Consider the following 24,687-nt stretch of genomic DNA (forward strand, 5'->3'; position numbering starts at 1 on the left):
CATTTCCTGGTGAGGGCTCTTTTCCTGACTTGCAGACAGCCACCTTCTTGCTGTGTCCTCACATGCTGTAGAGAAAGTACAGAAGAGCAAGCTCTCTGGTATCTTTTCTAATGCAGTCACTGGCAAAGCAAACAGGATCATCATGGTTGGCCAAGTGGAGCAGTTGACAGTGGGGAGAAGCCTTGAGTGAAAGCACAGTTCTTCTAGTGAAGAAGGAGGCAGGAAATGTGTTGGCAGTAGGCAACTAACCACCTTTACCATGGACCATAGGTAGGAAGATGTTGGAAAGAGGGCCAGCATGGCTACATAGTATCAAGACAATACATCAGAAAGCGACATGCAAGAAGTAACCTAGTGCCAGAACAAAGAGAGACTGAGTAGAAAGTTTGGATTTTAACCCAAGAGCAGTAGGAAGGGTTTTGAACAGTGTTATGATCTGATCTGATTTATGTTCGCGTATTATCCCAGCCACTCTGAAGAAAGCATTGGAAGGAAAATGTGGAAGGTGGAGAATGAGTGGGAAGCTCTGGGCAGAGGAGCAGTGAGAGGCGCTTCTCCTGGGGAGGCAGTGATTATGGGCAGAGTGGTGAAGAGATCTCAGATATATTTTGGATGTGGAGGATGAAGGAGAGGGAGTCTTCAAGTCTCAATCCAAGGAGCTGGCTTAAATAACTGTGTTGATGGTTAAGAAAAAAGAGAGAGGAATTGTAGAGGAGCCGATTTAGGAGGGTGGGTGAGATCAATAATTTGGTGATTTGCGGGGGGGGGGATGAGATCAATAATTTGGTTTTGGATACGTTAAGCTTGAGACCCTTGGGAGATACCCACTGAGTAGTGTATGCACGTGTGGAGTTCAGGAAAGGTCCAGGATAGAGATCCTGGCAGGTACTTCTGAGTATGATTTGACAAGTGGTGCACCCAAACCCTTATGATTTCCATACACACTGCAATATTTACCAGGGTTCAAGTGTAGTATTAAGCAAAGACATGCCGTATTCCTTTGAGTATAAATTTGGTAAGTTTCTACTTGATGGTTTCCTGGTCACACTAGCTTTGCCCCAGAGACTAGTCCCAGATCAATTTCATGACTGTGTCAGACTTCAAGATGGCAGCCTGGGCTTCTGTTTCCCCTGGTGCCTTTCAGAGCTCTGTGAGTCCCAAGCAGAGAATGAATGGACTCTTGGCATCTCAGTTGTGTTCTGTAAGATGTTCAGACTCCTATGGGTGATAGGTCAAATCCTGGGTATGATTGAGTATATAACACGGCTGCACTTGGAGAACCACCAGCCTCAACTTTATTATCAGTAGATTAATCTCCTTATGAATTCATCTTTTCTCACCATACAGATGGTTGGTACTCTGTTGAGAGGCATCGAGTCTGTATCATCTTTCCATGTTTCACCCTTTGCACGGTGCCTGGAATAGAGAAAGTAATCAATAAATGCTGGTTGTTGACACTAAGAATGATAAGTTTGAGGCTGAGGGTCTGATGTACAGGGAGGCCCGTGCACAGCTATAGTAGGTCACACAATGCAGTGGTCATTGAGGACAGGGAAAAGCACCATCAAGGCGGGTCTAGAAGGTTGGATAAGCAGAGAGATAAGAGCATCAGACAGGACAGGGGGGAGGGAGGCAAGGACCGGAGCAGGGTGCCGTGGCCTGTGTGAGGGCTCATGAAGCTATCCTCTGACTGTTCTGTAGCCTGGGTTTGTGTCGATGTCAGAGGTGGGCGCTGGATTTAAGCAGCGTTAGACATCAGAACTCGTGTGTTTCATTCTCAGACTGTTTCTCCTTCCTGTGGGTCCACCGTGCCTGGTCTCCCATTCCTGTCTAAAGACTTATGCACAAGGCCACTGAGCGGTCCATGACCAACAGGCAGCATGCCAGGGAGGCCACCTCCCCACAGGGAAGTCACGGAGCACCTCATTCTTCCCAGCCACTGTAATGGAAAAGAGGTCAGCCCCTGCAGTGTTTTGGAGCATAGCACTCTTATTTTTTATTTTTGTTTGATAAACCTGTCACGCTGAGATATCAGACTGCAGCCAAAGTGGCCGTGACAGGCCGTGGCACCAAGTTTTCTCCTCTTGCACGCCATATAAACATTCCTCCTTTTGCTGGTGTGTGCACTTGATAAATTGGCCCTCTTTTGGTCTCCATTTATCTACTATTCATCATTTGGAAGGAGAAGTATTTTTTCCTACCAAGGACACTCATTTTTAAAAACCCATGTGATTAGTTCTTATCCTGCCAGGAATCTTGCTTTGGGGATTAGGACTTGCAAAAAACATCTTTGCTCAAATAGCTTATGCTGCCGGGAAGGGCTGAGGACGGCGTGGGTTGCACTTTGTGATAAGCGTGTTGGTGTCCAGTGTGACGGGCTTGGCTCAGCCAAGACAGCATAAGGTCCAAGGCACAAATTTTCTCAGTCAAAACGAACCTCAGCATCTCACAAATCAATCTTGATTTTGTGATAACATGCGGCCCACCTTTCTTCTCAGAACTTGAAGGATACTCATTTTTTAAATGATTATTTAATGATCATTTGCCTAAATTATGCTCAAGGATGCTACATATTGTGAGGAGTCACCGTGAATGTGGGCTAACAGCTGAGAAGGATCCTAAAGAGATTCCCACTCCCAAATTGGAACAGGCATGCAGAGGCACAAGAGCAGGCTGGACGGGTGGGCTGAACTTGGCCATGGGTGGGGAGACCTCAGACCTCTCTGCCTAGAAGAAACTCTAGGCAAAGAGCTGATGGTACTCCACTTTCTTTAGTGAGCCTCTACATTGCTCACTTTTTAAAATTTGCTCACATAAATGTCGATTTGCCCGTACATGCAGCTGAATTAGCTTTGGAAGAATGGAACAGGGAAGGCCTAATCTGCATACTTATATCCATGTTCTGAAACAAAAGATGATCCTCGCCAAGGCAGTTCCCATCCCTTTGAGCAATTGACAGCTGGCGGCTCTTGATGGAATACATATGTTCCAAGGAGAACTTGAGCCCAGGCATCCCCCAAAGAGAATGCAGCATGGTCACTGAGCCCCAAGCCTTGGGGGGTCGTGATGGCTGTTATTCCTATCAGTATGAGGAGTGCTGACTTTAATAGGGCACTGATGTGGCCAGTGGGCAACAGTCACCTGGTTATATTCATGAGCTTTGTGAGATGGGGCATGGTGCCTCATTCAGGCCACTGTGAGCCTATGGTCTGGATTTTGGCTTTAGAAATTTGGAAACTCAGTTTGATCTGTTTATTCATCTTGTTCAGACATCTTTGTGAATTGATTCACACTAACTAGACTCAGAGGAAAAAAAAAAAGACTGGACTGTCCATTTACTAAATCATAATGCAGTTTGTGCCTCACAAGGTAATTGGATATGCATGTCAACAAACAAACATGTTCTCTCCCCTATAGTAAGTGATCCATGAGAAACAAAACGAAAAGCAGAAGTTTTCTTTCTTTTGGGACAGGGTATCAGAGCAGTGGAGGCGGGTGGCCTTAGATACGTTCACGAAGCCTGTGCTGGTCTCCAGGCCACCTTCTCCACAGAAGGATGATTCCACTGAGCAGCTCTTTCTATTGGCTGGGTAGCACAGCTGACCAGTTCCTTTTTTTTTTTTTAGAGACAGGGTCTTGCTTTGTCACCCAGGCTGGAGTGCACTGGTGCAATCATAGCTTACCGCAGCCTTGACCTCCTGGGCTCAAGTCGTCTTCCCACCTCAGCTTCCAAGTAGCTGGGACCATAGGAGTGTGCCACTATGCCCAGCTAATTAAAAACAAAACAATTTTTTTTTTTTTTAGAGACGGGGTCTCACTATGTTGCCCAGGCTAGTCTTGAACTCCTGGCCTCAAGTGATCCTCCCAAAGTGCTGGCATTACAGTTATGAGCCACCATGCCCGGCCCCTACTGACCAGTTCTTATGACCCCTCCTTTCTTCTGCTTTAAAGACCAGCCACCAGCCACCCACCCTTTCCCATTATCACTCCAGCATCGTTGTTCGATTTCATCAGGCATTGATTGTTTGTTATGATTCCCAGCTGACTGATTTTAGTTCATGGATTGCATTTTGGTTTGGCTGCTTTCCAAGGGTTTTCAGAAAGGACCTCATCTCCCCATCACATTCTCTGCCGAGTCCATCCTGGGGATGCTAAATGCCACCTGTGGGTTGTGAGTCCCTGCAGCTTTAGTTGCAGGCAGAAGTTGGGCCATATTTCAGCTTTGTTAAGCTGAGGCAAGGGTCTTGAGTCATTGTCTGTGACAATTGGTTTACTACCTCTAACCCCTCAAAATACTCTGGTGTCAAAGAGCAGGTGCAGGAGGTACACAACAGTGAGGGGGGAAACTTCACAAGCAGAGCGGTTGAGGGAAATCGGGCTTTTAGATGGTGAGGGGAGCAACTCCCTGCCGGTGACCTCAGGCTGAGTGGAATGCACCAACTTCTGTGGCTTTGCCTTCAAAGGCTGTGAGGTAGAGAGGGCACCACAGAGCGAGAGGTCAGAAGGTAGTGGCTCACAGCCGTCCCTTTTGTGCCCTGAATGGCGTGGCTTCAGGCCAGTTGGAGAAACATTTTTCTTCCTGTGCTGTCTTATTTTCATCTTAACCCCATCTCCTAGAAGCCATAGTTTATATAGCAGCTAAATGCTTTGGGATATTTAGCCTGAAGAATGGAAGGCAGGAGATTGACATCCATTCACTTAACTCACATTTATCGAGCCTAACATGTGTCAGGCAGTGTGATGGGGATGCAGAGATGGATGTATCGCCGGCCTGGCCTAGGAGGCACTTACTGTCTGCTGCAGGTGACAGACAGTAAACAGATAAATTACAATCTAGTCTTACCTGCTGCCTGAAATGGGAGGGAGGTGGTGGGGCAGCTCCTAGAACAGAGCTGGGACTCTGCCCTGGCCTGAGGAAGCCTTCCCAGGATAGGTGACAGCGATCTGGGTTTGGAAAGATGGGTGAGAATCTGCCAGGAGAGAGCTAGTCCAGGCCGTGGGAAGGGCTCTGTCTTCAATATCTGCCAAGAGAGATTGATGGTTTCTCCTCTCAAGACCCAATTATCTAAAGATAAAGTGTGCTGTTTGTGTATGAGAAAAGAGGTGCCATTCTATTAGAAACATAGTGTTTAAAATAGAGTTTGAAGGAGTTGATCGAGCTTTGAACTTTTAATATCTTCAAACTTGGGGATGGGGAAAATATAGTCTCTGAATTATCAGGATTTTTCATTCCCCTAGCAGGACACTGTGCACACAGAAGAATCAGGGGCTCTTTATTATGGTTTTAAATATGTATTGGAGGTGCACAGAAGCAGCACTCAGCAGAACAGGAGCAGGGCATAGATGGTGAAAAGAACCAAAGAACATGCACGGGGGAAAATGCCCACCTCCACGGTGGGTGGCACAATAGCAAGCAGGTGGCCTTCAGGCCCCATTTGTGACGAAGAGAGTAGAGATGGAGGCTGGGAAGGGAGGGTTTCCACCGTACACCAGCAAGTCAGGGAAACCCTGGAGGACACGGGTGGGAGGATCCTTGGAAGAGTTGATCAAAAGCCCACGACTCAACGCAACACCATGTAATGTGGTGCACGGTGCCACCTTCCCGCTTCTGGTCTCCTTGCCGTCCACGTTCCAAGGGCTTGTTTTCTAGTCCATCTCAGAAGTGCATTGTGAGGAGTCAGCGAAGAGGACACCCCGAAAGTGCAGTGAAAGGCCTCAGCCAATGGGATGGAGGTAGCAAGACATTGCCCAGGGGGCCATTGTCAGCCTATGCAGATGCATAACTGCTTACCCATGCAAACTAGGCGGAGGGAGGGAAAGAGGGAGAAAAAGAAGGAGAGAAGGAAGGAAGCCGGGGAGGGAAGGAGGAAGGAAGAACCTAAGCACCAAATAAGCAAAGTCAAGCTGCAGAAATTGAACTCGGAAATCCTCCATGGGTTCCGCGTCATCGGTTAGCGCTTGGTGCTAATCGCCTCCAGGTTGGATGTCTGCAACCCTCGTGCTTTGGTGTGAAATCCACCCCTCGTGAGAACTAACTCATCTGCTTTGTCCGTGGTGTGCACTCAGTTTCACTGTTAGCATGAGCTGCGATGAAAGTGGTTTTTTCCCAACTTCCTGCAGATGTGTTTGACCCTTTAGGAGGAGGCTTGGTGCTCTGCACAAATGCCCCAGGCTTTCTTGAGGTGGTGTCCATCTGGCTAACGCAGGAATCAAAACGTGGATTTTGCCGCTCACTAGTCATGCTTGGGGATGTGTTTTGTTCTCCCTCCCCTCCTCCCCGCCAGTGTTCAATTTCAGTCGTGCATCAACTTTCTAAGGAATGGGTTTCCTTTTTCCTCTCCAGTATTCCCTTTCCTTTTTCCCCTAAATCTTTTCCTAATCTGCTTACTCCTTCTCAGTTTTCAAGGCATTGTCTAAACCTCAGGTGGTGCAGCAGGCATTTATCCCCCTTGCATTTTCATCACCAGTACTTTGCTGGAGTCACCCTCTGCATGGTTTAATATGTGAACCATTCCTAGTTTCCCCGGCCTGCTCTCTTGTAAGTTTGCAAGGAGAAAGCTCTGGAAACACACACAATCAAATATATGGTTACTGAAATCACTAGATTACACTTTTATAATGATTCAGGTCTCATTGACCATTAAATGCTATAAATCCAAGTAATATGCTGAAACCTGTTTTGATTACTAAGTTGGCCTTGCAAATAAGTACAAAAGATTTATCAGCTTTTAAAAGCTTTGCTTTATTTTATTATTTCTTAAAGTCTGTCATATTATACAGAGTAAGATGAATACAATTCAGATTTCTTCCTACACGGTGCAGACATTCATTCAATAAACATTTGTTAAATATTGACCGAGTGCCAAGGCAGAGGACAGACAGTGGCCACCCAGTGGTCGCTACATGTGGACACACTCTGATGTCCAAAGGAGCAATGCCCAGAGTTGATTGATTTTGCTCGTGTTTTTCAGACCCCCATTGGGCCTGGGTTGGCCTTGAAGCTTGCCTAGTGTGTAATATACGTGGAGATTTGTTGCTTCGGTCATTTTTATGGCACCTTGGCCTAACTGCATAAAAAATACTCCTTAACAAATATGTCTTTGAGCAGGCGTTCTCAGGAAAGCTTGAGCTGTTCTTAGAATTGAGCCATCCATCCTTGGCTAAGTGTTCAGAAATACTGGCACACAAAGATCAAACTTCTAAAGCAGGTCGAGTGCATTCTGTCATCAGGTTCATAGTACAGAGCTCAGAATAATGACCAGAGGCAGCATCTCCCTCTTTCCCTTCTGCAGCAGCTTAGAAGGTTATGTCAGGGTGTACAGTTGTTAGTGGGTGGTTCTGAGATGTTGGCCAAAATTTTAAAGTATGTTGTATCATTTTCATGGGTAGAGTGTGGGACATTGGGGTGAGTCCTCAGGGCTCATCTGCTCCTCTCTCCACCTCAACATTGCTCTTCCTGATGCTGTGTGGCTGCCCTCGCACTTCAGCATCTTTTAGCTGGAGGAACCTGAGAAGGAGAAGATGGAGTTGGGATGAAAAGGAGAAGAGGGAGATAAGGGTGTGGGAACCAGCATTTAATGATCACTGTGTCACTGGAACTTTCAGATGTTAAATCTCTAGTATCCATCCATCCATCCATCCATCCATCCATCCATCCATCCATCTGTCCATCTCATCCATCTACCCATCCATGCATTCATCCATCCATCCATTCATCTATCTATCCGTCATCTATCCATTCATCCATCCATCCTTTTATCCATCTATCCATCTTCTATCTATTTATCCATTCATCCATCCATCCACCCATCCATCCATTCACCAATCCGTTCATCTGTCATCTATCTGTCTATCCATTCATCCATCCTTCCATCCATCTATCTATCTACCCATCTATTTATCCATCTCATCTGTCTATCTTCCTACCTATATCTATCTTCATTATCATTATCTATCATCTATCTCTATCAATCTGTCATCTATCTGTATCTCTCCATCACCTGTCTGTATATCTATGTGTGTTTTATGTGTCATACATATTAGGACATGGAATACGTGACATATGTTCCAATATTTATATAAAGTGGGTGTTGTTATCCCCATTCACAGAATAAACCGGACTCAGAGTGGGTGACTCATTTCCCCAGTGTCACTCACACAGTTCCTGATGGAGCTAGGCTCTGCACCTGTGTCTCCTTTCCTCTGACTTCCTGGCTGAGGAAGACTTGCCACACAAGGAAAAAGTCACCCTTTTTCCTTTATAAAATCACTTCTGTTCTCCTTCATGGCCTTTTCTCCCAGTTGGATTAAAACAGACAGTTCTGGGTTGCCATTAACTAATGATTATTCAGTTATCAGTGTGAACTGCTACGTTCAAATATTTTTTCATAAAATATTTTAAAATAAGTGTCAGCACTTTCACAGGTGTTTAGAAAATTCACTTATATCTATTAACTTTATTTCCCAATTTCTCCCAGTCAGCGAGGCACTCCTGTCCCCTGGCCAGCCTCACAGAGCCCTGCAAGGTCTCGCCAGAGGGAACTCTTTTGCCTTTGTATCCTCTTGCAGGTTTGCATGGGAGCGTAGCGCTGAAAAAGGCTTCTCCGTCCTGTTGGGATTTTCTCAGTGTAGACGCAGCCTCGTTTTTCTCCAGGCCCTTTCTCCACAGACAGGGCCATCATGATCCTGGCCATTCTCCTCCCATCTGTCTTCAGGAACGCAGACTGGGTAGAACATTCCGCATTGATTTTGGAACTGCAAGACCTCTGGGCTGTTCTTCATTTCTTTCTTTTTTTTTTGAGACAGAGTCTTGCTCTATCGCCCAGGCTGGAGTGCAGTGGCACAATCTCAGCTCACTGCAACCTCCGCCTCCTGGGTTCAAGCAATTCTCCTGCCTCAGCCTCCCAAGTAGCTGGGATTACAGGTGCGTGCCACCAGGCCTGGCTAATTTTTTGTATTTTTAGTAGAGATGGGGTTTCACCATGTTGGCCAGGCTGGTCTTGAACTCCTGACCTCATGATCCGTCCACCTCGGCCTCCCAAAGTGCTGGGATTACAGGTGCGAGCCACCACCCCCGGCCTGTTCTTCATTTCTTTGGCAGGTCATGTGGCTTCGTCTCTGGCTCTGTTTCCAAAAGTATGGTATAGAAAAATCACGACAGTCTGACTGCAGAGGCAGGTTCTGAAAGAGAAAATGCAGGTATGGTGTTTCCCCATCTTTGCAGTGGCGCATCTGGATGGAGGTCCTAAAGGTTAATATGACCTGGCTCTGGAGTTGGACAAATAGAGTAAAATTCTGTGCTGTCCCTTAGATGTAAGCAAGTAGCCTAATATTTCATGCATTTAATTCCTCATCTGGAAATTGAAGATTGAAAAACTTAGCTTAGAACTATGCATTAAATGAGACAATAATGTATGTAAATTACATAGCCCAGTGCCTGGCACGGTGACAGCTCAGTACATGGTAGATGTGGTTATTAACTTTTATAGGACGCATTCACCAGAAGTGGTTTCTCTACTGTATAAAAGTAAATGTTCCACTGTCGCATTTAAATAAGGCTGGACTCTGGAACCCTGAGGGGCAAGACCTGGGTTTGTCTTACTCACTGCTCCATGATCAGCATTTCACGCAACACCAGTGCTCTATCAGTATCTGTAGAATTGGCCAAGCGCGAGTGTGGCTCACACCTGTAATCCCAGCACTTTGGGAGGCTGAGGCGGGCAGGTCACTTGAGGTCAGGAGTTCGAGACCAGACTGGCCAACACGGTGAAACCCCATGTCTACTAAAAATACAAAAATTAGCCCAGCTACTCGGGAGGCTGAGGCAGGAGAATCACTTGAACCTAGGAGGCGGAGGTTGCAGTGAGCCGAGATCACGCCATTGCACTCCAGCCTGGGCAACAAAGGGAGACTCCATCTCAAAAAAAAAAAAAAATTAAATTAAATTAAAAAAAAAATATATATATATATATATATATATAGGCTTGAAGTAGCCTTTGTTTTTCTAGACCAGAGCTCTGGACACATGCCCAGGTCTCTTCTTCAGCTCCCTGGGACTCACCTTCCCTGTCTTCTAAACAAGGGGTTGGACCAGGTGATAGCTTCTGGACCCCAGAATAAAATCTTTGACTGTGTGAATCCCCTTAACTGTGAAAAGCACTTCTTCAAACATATTTTTCAGCTTCTGGTTTGGGGACTCAGGCTGGGAGAGGGAGGTGCCACCTGTCAGCTGTGTCATCGGCTGCGTAGTTGCTGGTGGGAGGAGCTCCGCAGCAAGGAAGTCCCTGGAGGCCGTTGTTGGGGCCCTGGACGGGGTTTGCCCAGGGCATGTTTGTCGAAGTTTCGTTGTGTTCATTCCAGTCTGCCTTGAGGGGTGTCATTTACAGTGGATGCCATTGGCCATCAGGAGGCTTTACTGCAAAAATAACTGAAAAAGTACTACACTTGGGAAAATTTGGTTCGATTTTCCTTTTTCAGGGTAAACACCTATTTTGGGATGTTCAGTACAACTTCTTAAGTCAATACACACACACAAGCATAAAGATTTTACACAAAGTATTTCTTGTTCATCAAAGAATAATCGATCAACAAATATTCATTAAATAGTATCGAGGCCAGGCGCAGTGGCTCACACATGTAATCCCAGCACTTTGAGAGGCAGAGGCAGGCGGATTACCTAAGGTCAGGAGTTCAAGACCAGCCTGGTCAACATGGTGAAACCCCATCTCTACTAAAATACAAAAATTAGCCAAGCGTGGTGGTGGGTACCTGTAATCTCAGGTACTTGGGAAGATGAGGTGGGAGAATCGCTTGAACTTGGGAGGTGGAGGTTGCAGTGAGCCAAGATCGTGCCATTACACTCCAGCCTGGGCGACAGAGCGAGACTCCGTCTCAAAATAAATAAATAAATAAATAAATAAATAAATAAATAAATAAAATACTATTGAGTGCTAATGAAAGATACGGGCTGAGTATGATGGCTCATGCCTGCAATCCCAGGATTTTGGGAAGCCAAGCTGGTAGGATCCCTTGAGCCTAGGAGTTCAAGACCAGCCTGGGCAACACAGCAAGACCCTGTCTGTACCAGAAAAAAAAAAAAATGGCCCTGTATGGTGGTGCACGCCTGTGGTTCCCACTCTTCAGGAAACTGAGGTAGGAGGATTGTATGAGTCTGGGAGTTCAAGGCTACAGTGAGCTATGATCATGCCACTGCACTCCAGCCTGGATAATAAAGCTAGACCCTGTCTCAAAACAAAAAAAGGAAGATACAAAAGAAATACTAGGCCGGGCGCGGTGGCTCACGCCTGTAATCCCAGCACTTTGGGAGGCCTAGGCGGGCGGATCACGAGGTCAGAAGATCAAGACCATCCTGGCCAACATGGTAAAACCCCATCTCTACTAAAAATACAAAAATTAGCTGGGTGTGGTGGCGTGTGCCTGTAGTCCCAGCTACTTGGGAAGCTGAGGCAGGAGAATTGTTTGAACCCGGGAGGTGGAGGTTTCAGCGAGCCAAGATTGTACCACTCCACTCCAGCCTGGCAACAGAGCGAGACTCTGTCTCAAAAAAAATAAAGGAATAGTAGATATGGCACAGTCTTTGTCCTTCAGGGACTCATTGTCAGGATGTGAAGGTAAACATTATAATCATGATTATAAGCCATAATATCTTTACATTTCTTTTTTTTTTTTTAAACGGAATTTTGCTCTCGTTGCCCAGGCTGGGGTGCAGTGGTGCGATCTTGGCTCACTGCAGTCTCCACCTCCCAGGTTCAAGTCATTCTCCTGCCTCAGCCTCCCAAGCAGCTGGGATTGCAGGTGTGCGCCACCACGCTCAGCTAATTTTATATTTTTAGTAGAGATGGGATTTTACCATGTTGATCAGGCCGGTCTCAAACTCTTGATCTCAAGCGATCTACCCACCTCAGCCTCCCAAAGTGCTGGGCTTACAGGCATTCGCCACCCCACCCAGCCAATAGGCCGATATCTTTACATTTCTTAAGAGAACCCAAGAGAGAGATGGGCTGGACTGTGAAGAATGAGAACTGTTTGGAGAGGGACCAAGTCGGGTGAGGGATGGCAGTCCTTGAAACACAGGCATTTAACGACTCGGGCATCTAGCCACCTTTTGCCGAGCACATGCTGTGTACTGGTCTAGGACCAGGGTTGCAAAAAGGAATGAGGCATCTCCACCCTTGGGGGGCTCAGACTCTATCAGAGAAGACAGTGGGACATAGACAGAAAGCAACATGCATGCCATGATGGTGGTGCCTAGGAAACTTGGAGAACACCGAGCTGGGGGCCTGCCCTGGCCGGGTGGGATCAAGAAAGACATCACTGAGCATAGACCCATGCACGGGGCTTTGAGGGTGAGCAGGTCACGTCTGTGCACAGCAGGACAAGAGCAGCCCTGGGCATGGAGAACGGTGTGTAGAAAGGAATTTTCTCGATTGAGGATGCAAGGCTTCTCCTGACCAGCTCCAAATTACCTTTTAAGGGTATTTTTTACACTTCCTGTTTATTTTGAAGGTTAGTGTTGGGTATCTGTCCCCCAACCCCCAACTAGAATGTAAATGGCATGAGAATGGAGACTCGGACCGTCTGTTCCATGCCTGGGACCTGGTCAGTGCTCAGTCTTTGGTGACAGCCAGAGGAGTCCCTAACAGGCGGTTTTATTAATATAAGCTTCCCAGCCTGAATCACTGCTGTAGATGCAGGTCACACCTCCTCCAGGGAGCCTTCCCTGATTACCTGTCAGACTGCTCTCTCTCCCCTGCCTTCCTGCAGCAGCTGTGGAGGAGGAATCCACCTGCTCCGTAGCGTCCAGCCTCTGGGCCCTGGCCGGCAGGGCTCGCCCCTTTTGTGTCCCTTTTGCAGCTCTGCAGCCCAGCAGGGCCTAACAGTGTTGAGGCTCCTCCCCTCTTTCAAAGTGTCCGTCTCCCGAGCTCCACCCTTGACCCTTGACTCAGAGTCACCAACTGAGCAGGTGGAGGGCCAGGGAGATGACCTAATGTGTAATCAGCTAGGTGATTTTTGTCCCTGCCAGGGGCTTGCTGGCACACAAAAAGAAGCAGATAAACTAGCTGTTCTTACCCAGCCAGCCAGCCATGCCATGCTTCCAGGGAATTTGAGTCTGGTCCCCATCCACATACATACATGCTTGAATATGCCAAGACCGTGGGGACTTTGGGGGCTGTGGCGATCTGGCTAGATCGACACCTGTCTCTGGTCACTCAAAGTCACATCTGTTTGGAATTGCTGCTGGCCAAACACATCATGGGCCAGATCAGGTCTGTAGAGGGTCTGTGTGCGACCCCTGAGCTGAGTGATCTTATCTGCTCTGAGTGATCTTATCTGCTGTCCCGGTTTTCATGCACGTGCTGATGGCTGTATTCCAGCACCCCCATGATACACCTGTCCCTGGCATCAGGCCTCTAACTCCAGTTGCCTGCTGGCTGCCTTCACCTGAATCTCTCACGTGTACCTGGTCCCACTCTCCCCGGCCTGAAAGGAATCGCTCGTTGATATCCTTTGTGGGATGTTGGCAGTTCTGGGTGCATGGAACACATTCTCTCCAGTTGCCTTAAGGAAGAGGGATTTGTTGCACAGCTTCGTGTGGAATGAACTGGAAGGCCTAGCACCGATGCGGCAGCGAGCATGGGTTCCTCTCACAGCCTCACCACTGAGTGGAGGTCTCTCCTGCTGGCCCATGCTCTGCCCTCTTCCCCGGCTTCCTTTTACTGTTCAGTTGAAACCTAGGCAAGATCCAGTGTAGTTATCAGAGCTAATTACCAGAGATGGCGCTGCCTCGGGGAGTTGGCTCAGCTACCCTCTCTCCTACTCACCCCGCCTACAAAGAACTGCCTGGAGCCACCTCTCTGAGTAGGCAGCATCCACTGAAGAGGGAGCTGGAATTACCAGGTGCTGTGGTTGATACAGCCAGGCCACCCCGGCCACCTGCCCTTTGTCCTGCATTCTTCACGCAGTGGGCATCATCTGTAGTCCATGCTGGGGACCTTTGAGGCATCCTGGCCTTTGCTATTTAAACTGTCCTACACAGATCTGCCCAGTTCTGTCTGAACTGTCTGTTCCTCCGTCCAGCTCCACCGCAGGCCGCCCTGTCTCCTCTGGCTGCAGCAAGTTGGCCACTTGTCTTCCTGCCTCAAACCCGCCACATCTCTGCTCCAAAGCCAATTGTCCCTATCGCCCCTCTGTCTACACCATTCAGGGGCTTCCTTCTACCTGCAAGATAGACCACCCACCTTAGGGTGGGGAATACAGCCCTGCCAGGCCTCACCTCAACTCTGGCTGCACACCAACTTACATGCCGCACCGCAGCAGCAAGCTGCTCTTCTATGCTCGAATAAACTGCTGTTTTATGCCCCGTGCTCTTATTCCTGGGCAGCCACTCCTGCCCGCAGCGCACCTGTTTCTCCCGTAAAATTCCTGCTCATCCCCTGAGACAGGGCATAGGCATCTACCTCCTCCACTCCCACAAAGCTGCTTGGCTTGCATGCCCTTGTATACCCAGAATAGCCTCTGCAGATTTCTATTGTTACTGTCACCCATGTCATTATTATCTCTTTATGTGCCTCTCTCACCCACTCTGAGCTCTTGAAGGCAGAAACTGGTTCTTAACTTAGCATTGTATTTCCAGTATCAAACTCAGTATCTGGTATCCAGTAGGTACAAAACAAATACTTGACAAGTGAGTGCTTGGTATACCTCCTCCTGGCCTTGGTAGGCCTATGTAGGCCAGGAGGCACCAAGTGACTATGTGTATGTATGTCGGCCGATTAAAAATGAAGACAGTGGCTGAGCGCAGTGGCTCACACCAGCACTTTGGGAGGCCGAGGCGGGTGGGTCACTTGAGGTCAGGAGTTTGAGACCAGCCTGGCCAACATGGTGAAACCTCATCTTTACTAAAAATACAAAAAATGCCGGGTGTAGTGGCAAGGTGCCTGTAATCCCAGCTACTCTGGAGGCTGACGCGAGAAAATTGCTTGAACCCAAGAGATGGAGGTTTCAGTGAGCCAAGATCGCGCTACTGCACTCCAACCTGGGCAACAAGAGCGAAACTCCTTCTCAAAAAACAAACAAATAAACAAAACGAAAACTGTGAAATACTGTAAGATCCATACAGGGCTGGGTGTGGTGGCTCATGCCTGTAATCCCAGCACTTTCAGAGCTTGAGGTGGGTGAATCACTTGAGGCCAGGAGTTTGAGATCAGCCTGGCCAACATGGTGAAACCCCATCTCTACTAAAAATGCAAAAATTAGCCAGGTGTGGTGGTGCACACCTGTAATCCCAGCTACGCAGGAGGCTGAGGCAGGAGAATTACTTGAACCCAGCAGGCAGAGGTTGCAGTGAGCCAAGACTGAGCCACTGCACTGTAGCCTGGGCAACAGTGTGAAACTCTGTCTCAAAAAAAAAAAAAAATCCATACAGAAATGCTTTTTAAAAATCACTGCCTGATAATAGCCATCCTAACAGGTGGGAAGTGGCATCTTCTTGTGGTTTTGATTTGCACTTCTCTGATGATTAGTGATATTGAGCATTTTTTCACATGCCTGTTGACCATTTGTATGTCATTGAGAAATCAAAAAAGCAAGGGCTGGGGAGGATATGCGGGTTTAGACTCTATGGAAAACAGTGTGGCAATTCCTCAGAAGATTAAAAATAGAACTACCATATATAATCTAGCAATTCCAAACAAATGGAAATCAAGATATTGAAGAGAGATTAACACTCCCATGTTCATAGCAGCCTTATTCACAATAGCTGAATAGCTAAGTGTCCATGAACATATGAGTGGTTAAAGAAACTATGGTAGATGCATACAATGGAATACTATTCAGCCTTTAAAAAGGAGGGAATTCTGCAACATGTGACAACATGGGTGAACCTTGAGGACATTGACACAGTGCTAAGTGAAACAAGCCAGGCATAGAAAGATACTGCAGGATCCCACTTATACAAAGTATCTAGAATAGTCAAACTCATAGAATGAAAGAGTGGAAATGGTGGCTGCCAGGGACCGGAGGGAGGGACATGAGGAGTTACTAATCACTGGGTATACAGTTTCAGTGAAGCAAGATGAATGTGTTTGAGAGACCTCCCGTGCTACGTTGCACCTATAGTCAACAGTACTGTAGTGTACACTTAAAGATGTGTTAAGATGCCAGGCACAGTGGCTCACACCTGTAATCTCAGCACATTGGGAGGCAGAGGCAGGTGGATTGTTTGAGCCCAGGAGTTTGAGACCAGCCTAGGCAACATGGCAAAACCCTGTCTCTACAAAAATAAAAAAAAATTAGCTGGGTATGGTGGCGTGCACCTGTAGTCCCAGCTACTTGGGAGGCTGAGGCAGGAGGATCTCTTGAGTCTGGGAGATGGGAGGGTGTCGTGGGCCAAGATTGCGCCTCTGCACTCCAGTCTGGGTGACAGAGAGAGACCCTGTCTCATTAAAAAAAAAAAAAAAAAAAGGTGTTAAGAAGGCGGATCACATGTTAAGTGTCTTTACCACAAAATAAAATATAACAGTCACCGCCTGGTGTCCCACGTGGCTGTGGCTGGTACTCCCCTAGCATCACTGTTTTGTTTTTTGTTTTTTTTTTGACGGAGTCTCGCTTCATTGCCCAGGCTGGAGTGCAGTGGTGCGATCTCAGCTCACTGCAACCTCTGCCTCCCGGGTTCAAGTGATTCTCCTGCCTAAGCCTCCCCGAGTAGCTGGGATTACAGGCACCCGCCACCACGCCCGGCTAATTTTGGTATTTTTAGCAGAGATTGGGTTTCACCATGTTGGCCAGGCTGGTCTCGAGCTCCTGACCTCAGGTGATCTGCTCGCCTTGGCCTCCCAAAGTGTTGGGATTACAGGCGTGAGCCACCACACCCAGCCCAGGTAGCATCTTATTTGTTAGACCCTGCCTGTGGGAAATGGGGGTGGAGAGGCAGGGTCCCATGAGAGGGTTCCACTTGCAGATACAGGGGCAGGTAGCGTAAACCAAATGCCCCACAGAGAGAATACAAAGTCAGATTGACTTCAATGCCCAAAGTTCAATTCTTGAGTCCCCTCCCTTTAGTGCATAAGCAAAATAGTTAAGAACACAGGCCTAAAAATCCAACAGAATAGGCTCAAGCCCTGATTTTGCTGCATTTTGGTTTCTTTGCCTTTAAAAAGAGGGATGTACAAGGACTGTATATGAAAAGGGAGGTGTGGGAACCACAAGGAATAGCACCCGTGACCCTGGGCTTCATTGCAGCTGAGCTGTGAGCACCTCTAGACCCAGGGGACTGAGGGGAGAGGGGAAAAAGGCAACAGGAAAGACAGTAAGATGTAAGAGCTCTTCCTGGAAGATAGACCCGAGGCTGGGATGGAGGCAGTGAAGAGTGCTTTGAAGGTGAATTGCCTTGATTGGGTGTGACAGTTGCAAACACCAGTGTTATTCTGAATCAGGAACTTTGAAGCCTAGAAAAATTGGGACAGGCATTATTGCCTTTGAGGACCCTTGGCAATATAATTTGTAGATTATTTAAAGGGTTGGATATGTAAGAAGGCACACTTCTGGAACATTCGTTAATAACCCTGGGATTACCAGTGTGAATGGGCGGCCCCACGGTCACAGAAGTCCTCTGTGTATCAAGTTAAACAGCCCAAGGTTGTTACTTCTCTTAGATCACCTCCACACAAACCTGCTAATGACATAGCTTGGCCAGGGAGCTCTCTGAAATTTCTAGATCTAAGGAAGATTTTGTAACTTCTGTTTGTCCTTCTGTTATTTTACAATCCTTATTTTTAAATCTTTTTTCTTAATTTTAATTTAGGCTCCAAGCTCAATCCATTTCCTTTTCCTGTGTCCTCAGTTTAGCCGCGTAAACACAATATCCTATAATACAAAAACACGGAAACAAAAAAGAGCTAAGACCAGAAGAAACTGGAATATACATTAAAAAAACTGGCACCCGGAGAATAAATCTTTCTCGGAATTTTCTTAAAGAATTTTTTCCTTGCAAAGAAAGCCAAACCCTAAAGAAAAACACACGCGGTTGTAAATAAACAAAAACCTCACATATCTAGAATTTAGTTTTTTCTCCAGGATGAACTAACATTTTGCTCTGTTTGTATTCCCTAATATGCACATTTCATTTTGCCTGAATCCTCATCATGGGAGAAATGGGCAGACCCATCTTGGGGCTCCGGGATTTCCGTGGGCAGTGAACTATGTGCCTGGTGGTTTCGGAAGCCCTGGCTCTTGTTCATTTCACTAAAAGCAGCACATCTTTAAAAATGAAATTTTCCAGGCTCTTAGCCCCTAAGGCAACCTTGTGGGGAGAGATTATTTTGATTCTTATGGGCCCACAGAATGTCTCACAGCCTTTAAAAATGTCATCAGGCACGTCCGTGTGCAGCGGTGGCTGGCGATGTGCGTTCCACGGGAGGAACAGCTGAGGAATGGCAGTACCAAGGTGGTGTTTCTAACCTGTATTGCATTTCTTACGTGCTGACAGCCTAATCCCTCGCAGTCCTGCAGTCTGTTGATTCTTGTTAATTTGTTCTCATTAGACTGGTGCCTAGGCTGTGGCTGTGTGTTGAACAATGTTGATCTATGTGGTACAATTCAGGGCTTGTTTGGGTCAGAGCTCCCACCATGGGCCGGGCGCAGTGGCTCACACCTGTAATCCCAGGACTTTGGGAGGCTGAGGAGGGTGGATCACCTGAGGTCAGGAGTTCGAGACCAGCCTGGCCAACATGGCGAAACTCCATCTCTACTAAAAATACAAAAATTAGCCCAGCATGCTGGCAGGCACCTGTAATCCCAGCTACTCGGGAGGCTGAGGCAGGAGAATCGCTGGAACCCAGGAGGTGGAGGTTGCAGTGAGCTGTGATCACGCCATTGCACTCCAGCCTGGGTGACAGAGGGAGACTCCATCTCAAGAAAGAAAGAAAAAAAAAAAGAACTGCCACTGTGGCTGCCACCCTCTGGGTTGTCGCAGCCCGAGAAGCAAGTTCTGCACCACGCAGCATTGCCCCTGGCCTTCTGGAATCAAGCTCCGCCTTCCTGCAGCCTTAGGCCCACCTTTTCCTGGCCGTCCAGTGTCAACCAAGGCCAGCCCCTGCCTCCACACGGGCCCCAAGCATGTTCTAGGTCTTTTCCTGAGTGTTTTAGCCAGCCAAACTGAATCATAGAGCCACAGTATCTTAAAGCTGGAAAAAATATTAAGGATTTTCTAGGCCAGCCCTTCGTGTTTTCAGGGAAGGACATTTTGGTCCAAAAAAATGCATGAGTGGTAAAAGTAGCATTGAAACTGATTTCAGAACTGAAATGAGAATTCATGATTTTATGGAATGAATTGTAGTGGGTCTAGTTAATCAGAATTTCTACTCCCATTATGTGTGTCAGATGACTGTTGTCCCACCAGAACTCTAAATTATAAGTCACTTGCACCAGCATCAATATGATCCGTTAAAAATCAACCTTGAAATGGTTCCATGGAAAAATGTGTAGTATTGTGATATTGCAGGCCTACAATGTCTGTCAGCCCTGCTGATACTTACTGCATGTTAATGGGCAAAACCACAACCCTCCGCGTACTCAGTTTGGGCATGGTAACGTGCTGATGTGCCGGTTATGTGCGTGACAATGCGCAGGTTATGGTGTCTTGTGGGAACTTGAAACTCAACATCATAAAATATCATTTTCTTCCTCTGGTGATTTCTGAAATAAACTGAACCTGGAAGTGCCCTGAAATGGATATTAAACATATATTTTGTTTTCTCCATCAGCTCATCCTCTGTTAGGGACAATATTACATACAGTAAGATCAATAACGTTTATGTGAAGAAGGCTATCTGGTAGGTTTTTAGGGCGTGTGGGATTCTGTGGTTAATTCTGTGCAGAGAGTTAAGGGGAACTTCAATAGTTGTATTTACCTTTGATCATGACCTGAGTTGACCCTTTTGGCTATTTATTAAATCGCAGTTTTACTCCTGTGCCACCTATGCCTGCGGAATGTGTGTTTTCTTGGTTGAGATTATATTTGCAATACACGCGGTACAGATTTTCTTTATCTTTTTCTTTTTTCTTTTTCTTTTTTTTTTTTTTTTTTTGGAAACAGAGTCTCGCTCTGTCGCCCAGGCTAGAGTGCAGTGGTGCAATCTTGGCTCACTGGAACCTCTACCTCCCAGGCTCAAGGATTCTCCCTTGAGGCTCTCCCACCTCAGCCTCCCAAGTAGCTGGGATTACAGGCACCACCCACCACACCCAGCTAATTTTTTTTTGTATTTTTTAGTAGAGACGAGGTTTCGCCATGTTGGCCAGGCTGGTCTGGACCTCCTGGCCTCAAATGATCTGCCCACCTTGGCCTCCCAAAGTGCTGGGATTACTGGCGTGAGCCACCGTGCCTTGCCAGATTTTCTTAAAAAATCTTGGTAATGTCTCTTCCTTCCAGGCAAAGTGTAAAATCACCACATTGGTTATGCAGATGTTCCAGCTTTTACTCTATTTTGTCTCCTAGGCTCTGCGGCTACCCTCCTTTTTATGATGAAAATGACTCCAAGCTCTTTGAGCAGATCCTCAAGGCGGAATATGAGTTTGACTCTCCCTACTGGGATGACATCTCTGACTCTGGTATGTCTCCCACAGGCAGCTCCCAGTGGGCAGCCCCCACGACACTTACACCCAGACCACGTGACCCTTACAGGCCCAGGGGACCCTGGGGGGCTCAGAACAGTCCTGAGGGTCCTGTCTTGGTTGGCTGCGGTAACAAGATACCATAGATTGGGTGGCTCAAATGGCAAACATTTATTCCTCATAGCTCTGGAGGATGGGAAGTCCAAGATCAAGTCACCAGCACGTTGAGTATCTGGTGAGGGCCCACTTTCTGGTTCATAGACTGCTGTCTTCTCACTATGTCCTTCTCACCATGTCTTCACATGGCAAAAGGGTCAAGAGAGCTCTCTCAAGTCTCTTTGACAAGGGCACTAATCTCATTCATGAGGGCTGCACCCTCATGATCTAATTACCCCTAAAAGGTCCCATCTCCAAATACCATCACATTGGTTGGGATTTCAGCATATGAACTGTGGGGGGATTAACACACTCACAGCACACAGTTCATAACAGCTCTCAGAAAGCTTCATGAGCTACATATTTGCGTTTGACTTGCAAAGAAAGAGGACAAGCTTGGGACATCTGGCTCGAGCCACGCTGAGAGATGGGGACCCACTCATCCACCTCTCCTAGCCATGCCCTGTTCTGGGAGCTCCAGGAGTGAACCAATAGTAGCTAACATTTATTGAGTGCTGACTGTATGCTGAGCACAAGACGCTCTGTATGTGTGCTAACTCACTCAGTCCTCAGGACAGCCTGTCAGGCGGGTATTAACTATTATCCCCATTTGACAGACGAGGAAACCGAGGCCTCAGAAAGTGAAATAACTTGACCAAAATCATACAACTGGTAAGGGGCAGAGCTGGGATTTGAAATGCCACTCTGAAACGTTCCTAGGGAAGTTCACTGTTCCTTCCTGAGGGATAAAGATCAAAACCAAGGCCTGTGTAAATTAATGAAATCTCTCTAAGCCTCAGTTTCCTCACTGGTAAGATGAGGCAGGTAATAATATTCCATCTCTACCATAGAGCGTAGCAGAAGGATGAAATGAGATCATGAATGGGACAATGCATTCTAGTCTCCATGAGCTATTCAAAGACAGCATGTTATTATTCATGTTACTTCATCCTAAGTGGAAATGCCTTGGTTTCATCTTCAGCGTTTGGAAACCTGGGCCCAGAGTATAGTTGTACAAGGCTCACAGCAAAGAGCCACACGGGAAATATTTTCCTTCTGAACTCAGAAGAGCACAGCCTTCCCCCAGAAGCCCAGTCCTGTGGGCATTGAGGGGCCGCACCCTGCAGTGCAGCAGGTTTTGGGCCTGACCCATGATATCTTCAGTTCTGCCACCCGGCCCCTCACTTTCCCAGGGTCCTGCTTCTGGGCCATCCCCTCTCCTGGGCTGCCAAGTACTCCCCACTTCCCCCAGCAGGGCACAGCTCACTGCATCGCAGTTTCCTGCTCCAGGGTTTGTAATAGCCCAAGTAGGCCACACATGGTGCTTTCTGGGGACTGGGGACTTGGTATCCACAGCACCTAGCCCAGGACCTGATGGGCTGAGCAGGTGCTCAGTAGGTTTAGTTGAATCAGCCACATTTAACACATGGAGATGATGTCACCAAAACAGTTCTCTAAGGCAGTGATGAACTGACTAATTAGAGGCACATGATTACAAAGATATTTCTTCTCTTCTCTCAACCAAAGGTATCACTAGCCACTAGAGGTAAGGGCCTTGGAGCTGGAAGTCAGGGTCCCAGGCCACCTCCTCACTACTGGGTCACCCTGGAGTGCCAAGCCCTGGCTTTCCTTTTCCCCACACGCTGGTGCCTTTGTGTCCAAGATACAGTAGTCTCTGTGGAGAGCTGGTCTCATATTTTTCATGCTACACATGCTCCTCCTGAAGACCTGGTGGGATCATATTGTCACATCTCAAGTCGCAAAGTGATTCCTTCCCTTGTGCCTTCTTTTTGAACAGCAAAAGACTTCATTCGGAACCTGATGGAGAAGGACCCGAATAAAAGATACACATGTGAGCAGGCAGCTCGGCACCCATGGTAAGGAAATGCACCCGCTCAGCAGACCGTGCCATTTAGTGCCACCCAGTGACATCTCTTAGGCAGGGTGCTGAGGTTTGATTTTAGAAAACCCAATCTGGTGGGAGATGGAGTGTGGGAGTGTGGCCAGAGGTGCGGCCTAGAGGACGGTGACAGTGGCCTGCATGGGGCAGCGTGGCAGGGATGGAGCGGGGCAGGGAGGACTGTGAGTGACTGTCAGGGATGGAGAAGCCATGGACATTGGGCAGAGCAGTGGCAGAGTGAGGTAAGGAAGAGAAGGGTCTAGGATTATTCCCAAGTTTCTAACTTACGGGACCGGGGGGATGATTGTGCTAGGAGGAGGGGCGGGCTTGGAGGAGTGAGTCCAGCCTGGGCCACGCTGCGCCGGAGGTGCTGGGAGCCGTCTGGATCGACATCCGTGGTGGGCGCTCTGCTGACTGAGTCAGGAGTCCAGGAAAGAGGTCAAGCTAGAGACAAAGACTTCAGCGTCATCAGCCTGTGTCACGTTGCAAGATGTGTAGCCTGTGAGCCTATCAGTGAATGCCTTCATTCAGAGGTGACTTTTTTCCAGTGCTTTAGCATTTTTACAGGACAGGTTTTTTTTTTTTCTTTCGAGACGGAGTCTCACTCCGTCGCCAGGCTAGAGTGCAGTGGCACAATCTCGGCTCACTGCAACCTCCGCGTCCCAGGTTCAAGCAATTCTCCTGCCTCAGCCTCCCAAGTAGCTGGGATTACAGGCGCCCACCACCATGTCCAGCTAATTTTTGTATTTTTAGTAGAGATGGGGTTTCACCATGTTGGCTAGGATGGTCTCGATCTCCTAACCTCGTGATCCCAAAGTGCTGGGATTACAGGCGTGAGCCATCGTGCCTGGCCTACAGTACATTTTAAACCTCCCAATAAGTCAAACCCTGGAAAATGATGAAAACTAATGCACTTGACCCAAGCATTGCTGAAACTCTCGCTTGCCTGCATTTATGATATACTTGTCTCTTTTTATGTAACATTGCTTGGGCAAAGAAGAACATAGATTCAGGTGAGAGCTGGCAGAAAGTGGAGTCATTCCTCCAGGGGGCCCCTCCTCATCAGCAGCATCATTCTGGAAACTGTGGTCTCCGCCCATCCCTGACACCCCGAGAGCATCATCTCTTACTCCACACTTGCTCTTCTGACTTCATCAGGGCCACCGAGGGTGAGGGAGGCCTTGGCAATCATGGACACCTTCCTTAGCCCCCAAACAGACCACTTCAGACAGGAGAGGGCTCTTTTCAGAGCACCCCCTTGGAAGGCAGCCGGCCTCTTAGCAGATGGTTCCTGCCCCTTTCACTGAGCATTGCTGTTCTCTCTGTGGTGTGTGCTCAGGTCCCAACAGGCTGCCGACTGATGGCCACAGTGTAGGGAATGGCCAGGGCCAGGATGGGAACCCAGGCCCTGTTACAGGGCAGCCCTGGCCAGAGCTCATTCCTCCAGCTCAGTGGTTCTGAGCATTCATCTCTAGGCTCATTGATAAGCAAACTGAAGTGATAAGAAGAGACGCTGAGAGAGAGAGATTAATTTATTTTAAGGATTTAAGCCTGTTTCCTGCACTTGTGGGGACTAGCAAATCAAAAATTTACAGGCCAGGGCAGCAGGCTGGAGACCCAGGGAAGAGCTGATGTTGCAGCTCAAGTCCGAAGGCAGATGGAGACAGCAGTTCCTCTTCCTGTTTTTCATGAGGGCCGTCGACTGATTGAACGAGGCCCACCCATGGCATGGACTCTAGTCGGTTTGACTCAAAGTCTACTGATTGAAATGTTCATCTCATCTAAAAAATACTTTCCCAGCAACATCAGGCTAGTATTTGGCCAAATATCTGGGTACTGTGGCCTAGCCAAGTAGCCAAGCTCACATTCCTGAATGTTCGCCGAACCCGCGCTCCCATCTTCTGGGCTCCAGCCACCAGAGCTCCAGTTGGCTGTAGGAATTGCGAGTGGCCCAGGACTGGCAAGTGCTGTCTTGGGTACACACCAGGCACCACCAAGCCCAT

The 24,687-nt window shown here is 47.7% G+C and overlaps 1 protein-coding gene across 7 annotated transcripts in view; it reads left to right on the forward strand.

Moving 5' to 3' along the window:
* Positions 1-24,687, forward strand: part of CAMK1D (calcium/calmodulin dependent protein kinase ID) — a 483,060-nt gene that overhangs the window by 446,999 nt on the left and 11,374 nt on the right. For all 7 annotated transcript variants that reach the window (XM_063669556.1, XM_063669557.1, XM_063669555.1 and 4 more), the window contains 2 exons: positions 20,513-20,625; positions 22,583-22,661. In XM_063669556.1, the coding sequence (XP_063525626.1) occupies positions 20,513-20,625; positions 22,583-22,661 (192 nt within the window). The remainder of the gene's footprint in view (positions 1-20,512; positions 20,626-22,582; positions 22,662-24,687) is intronic.

Source organism: Pongo pygmaeus, chromosome 8 (genome assembly GCF_028885625.2).
Source record: "Pongo pygmaeus isolate AG05252 chromosome 8, NHGRI_mPonPyg2-v2.0_pri, whole genome shotgun sequence".
NCBI classification, from domain to species: Eukaryota; Metazoa; Chordata; class Mammalia; order Primates; family Hominidae; genus Pongo; species Pongo pygmaeus.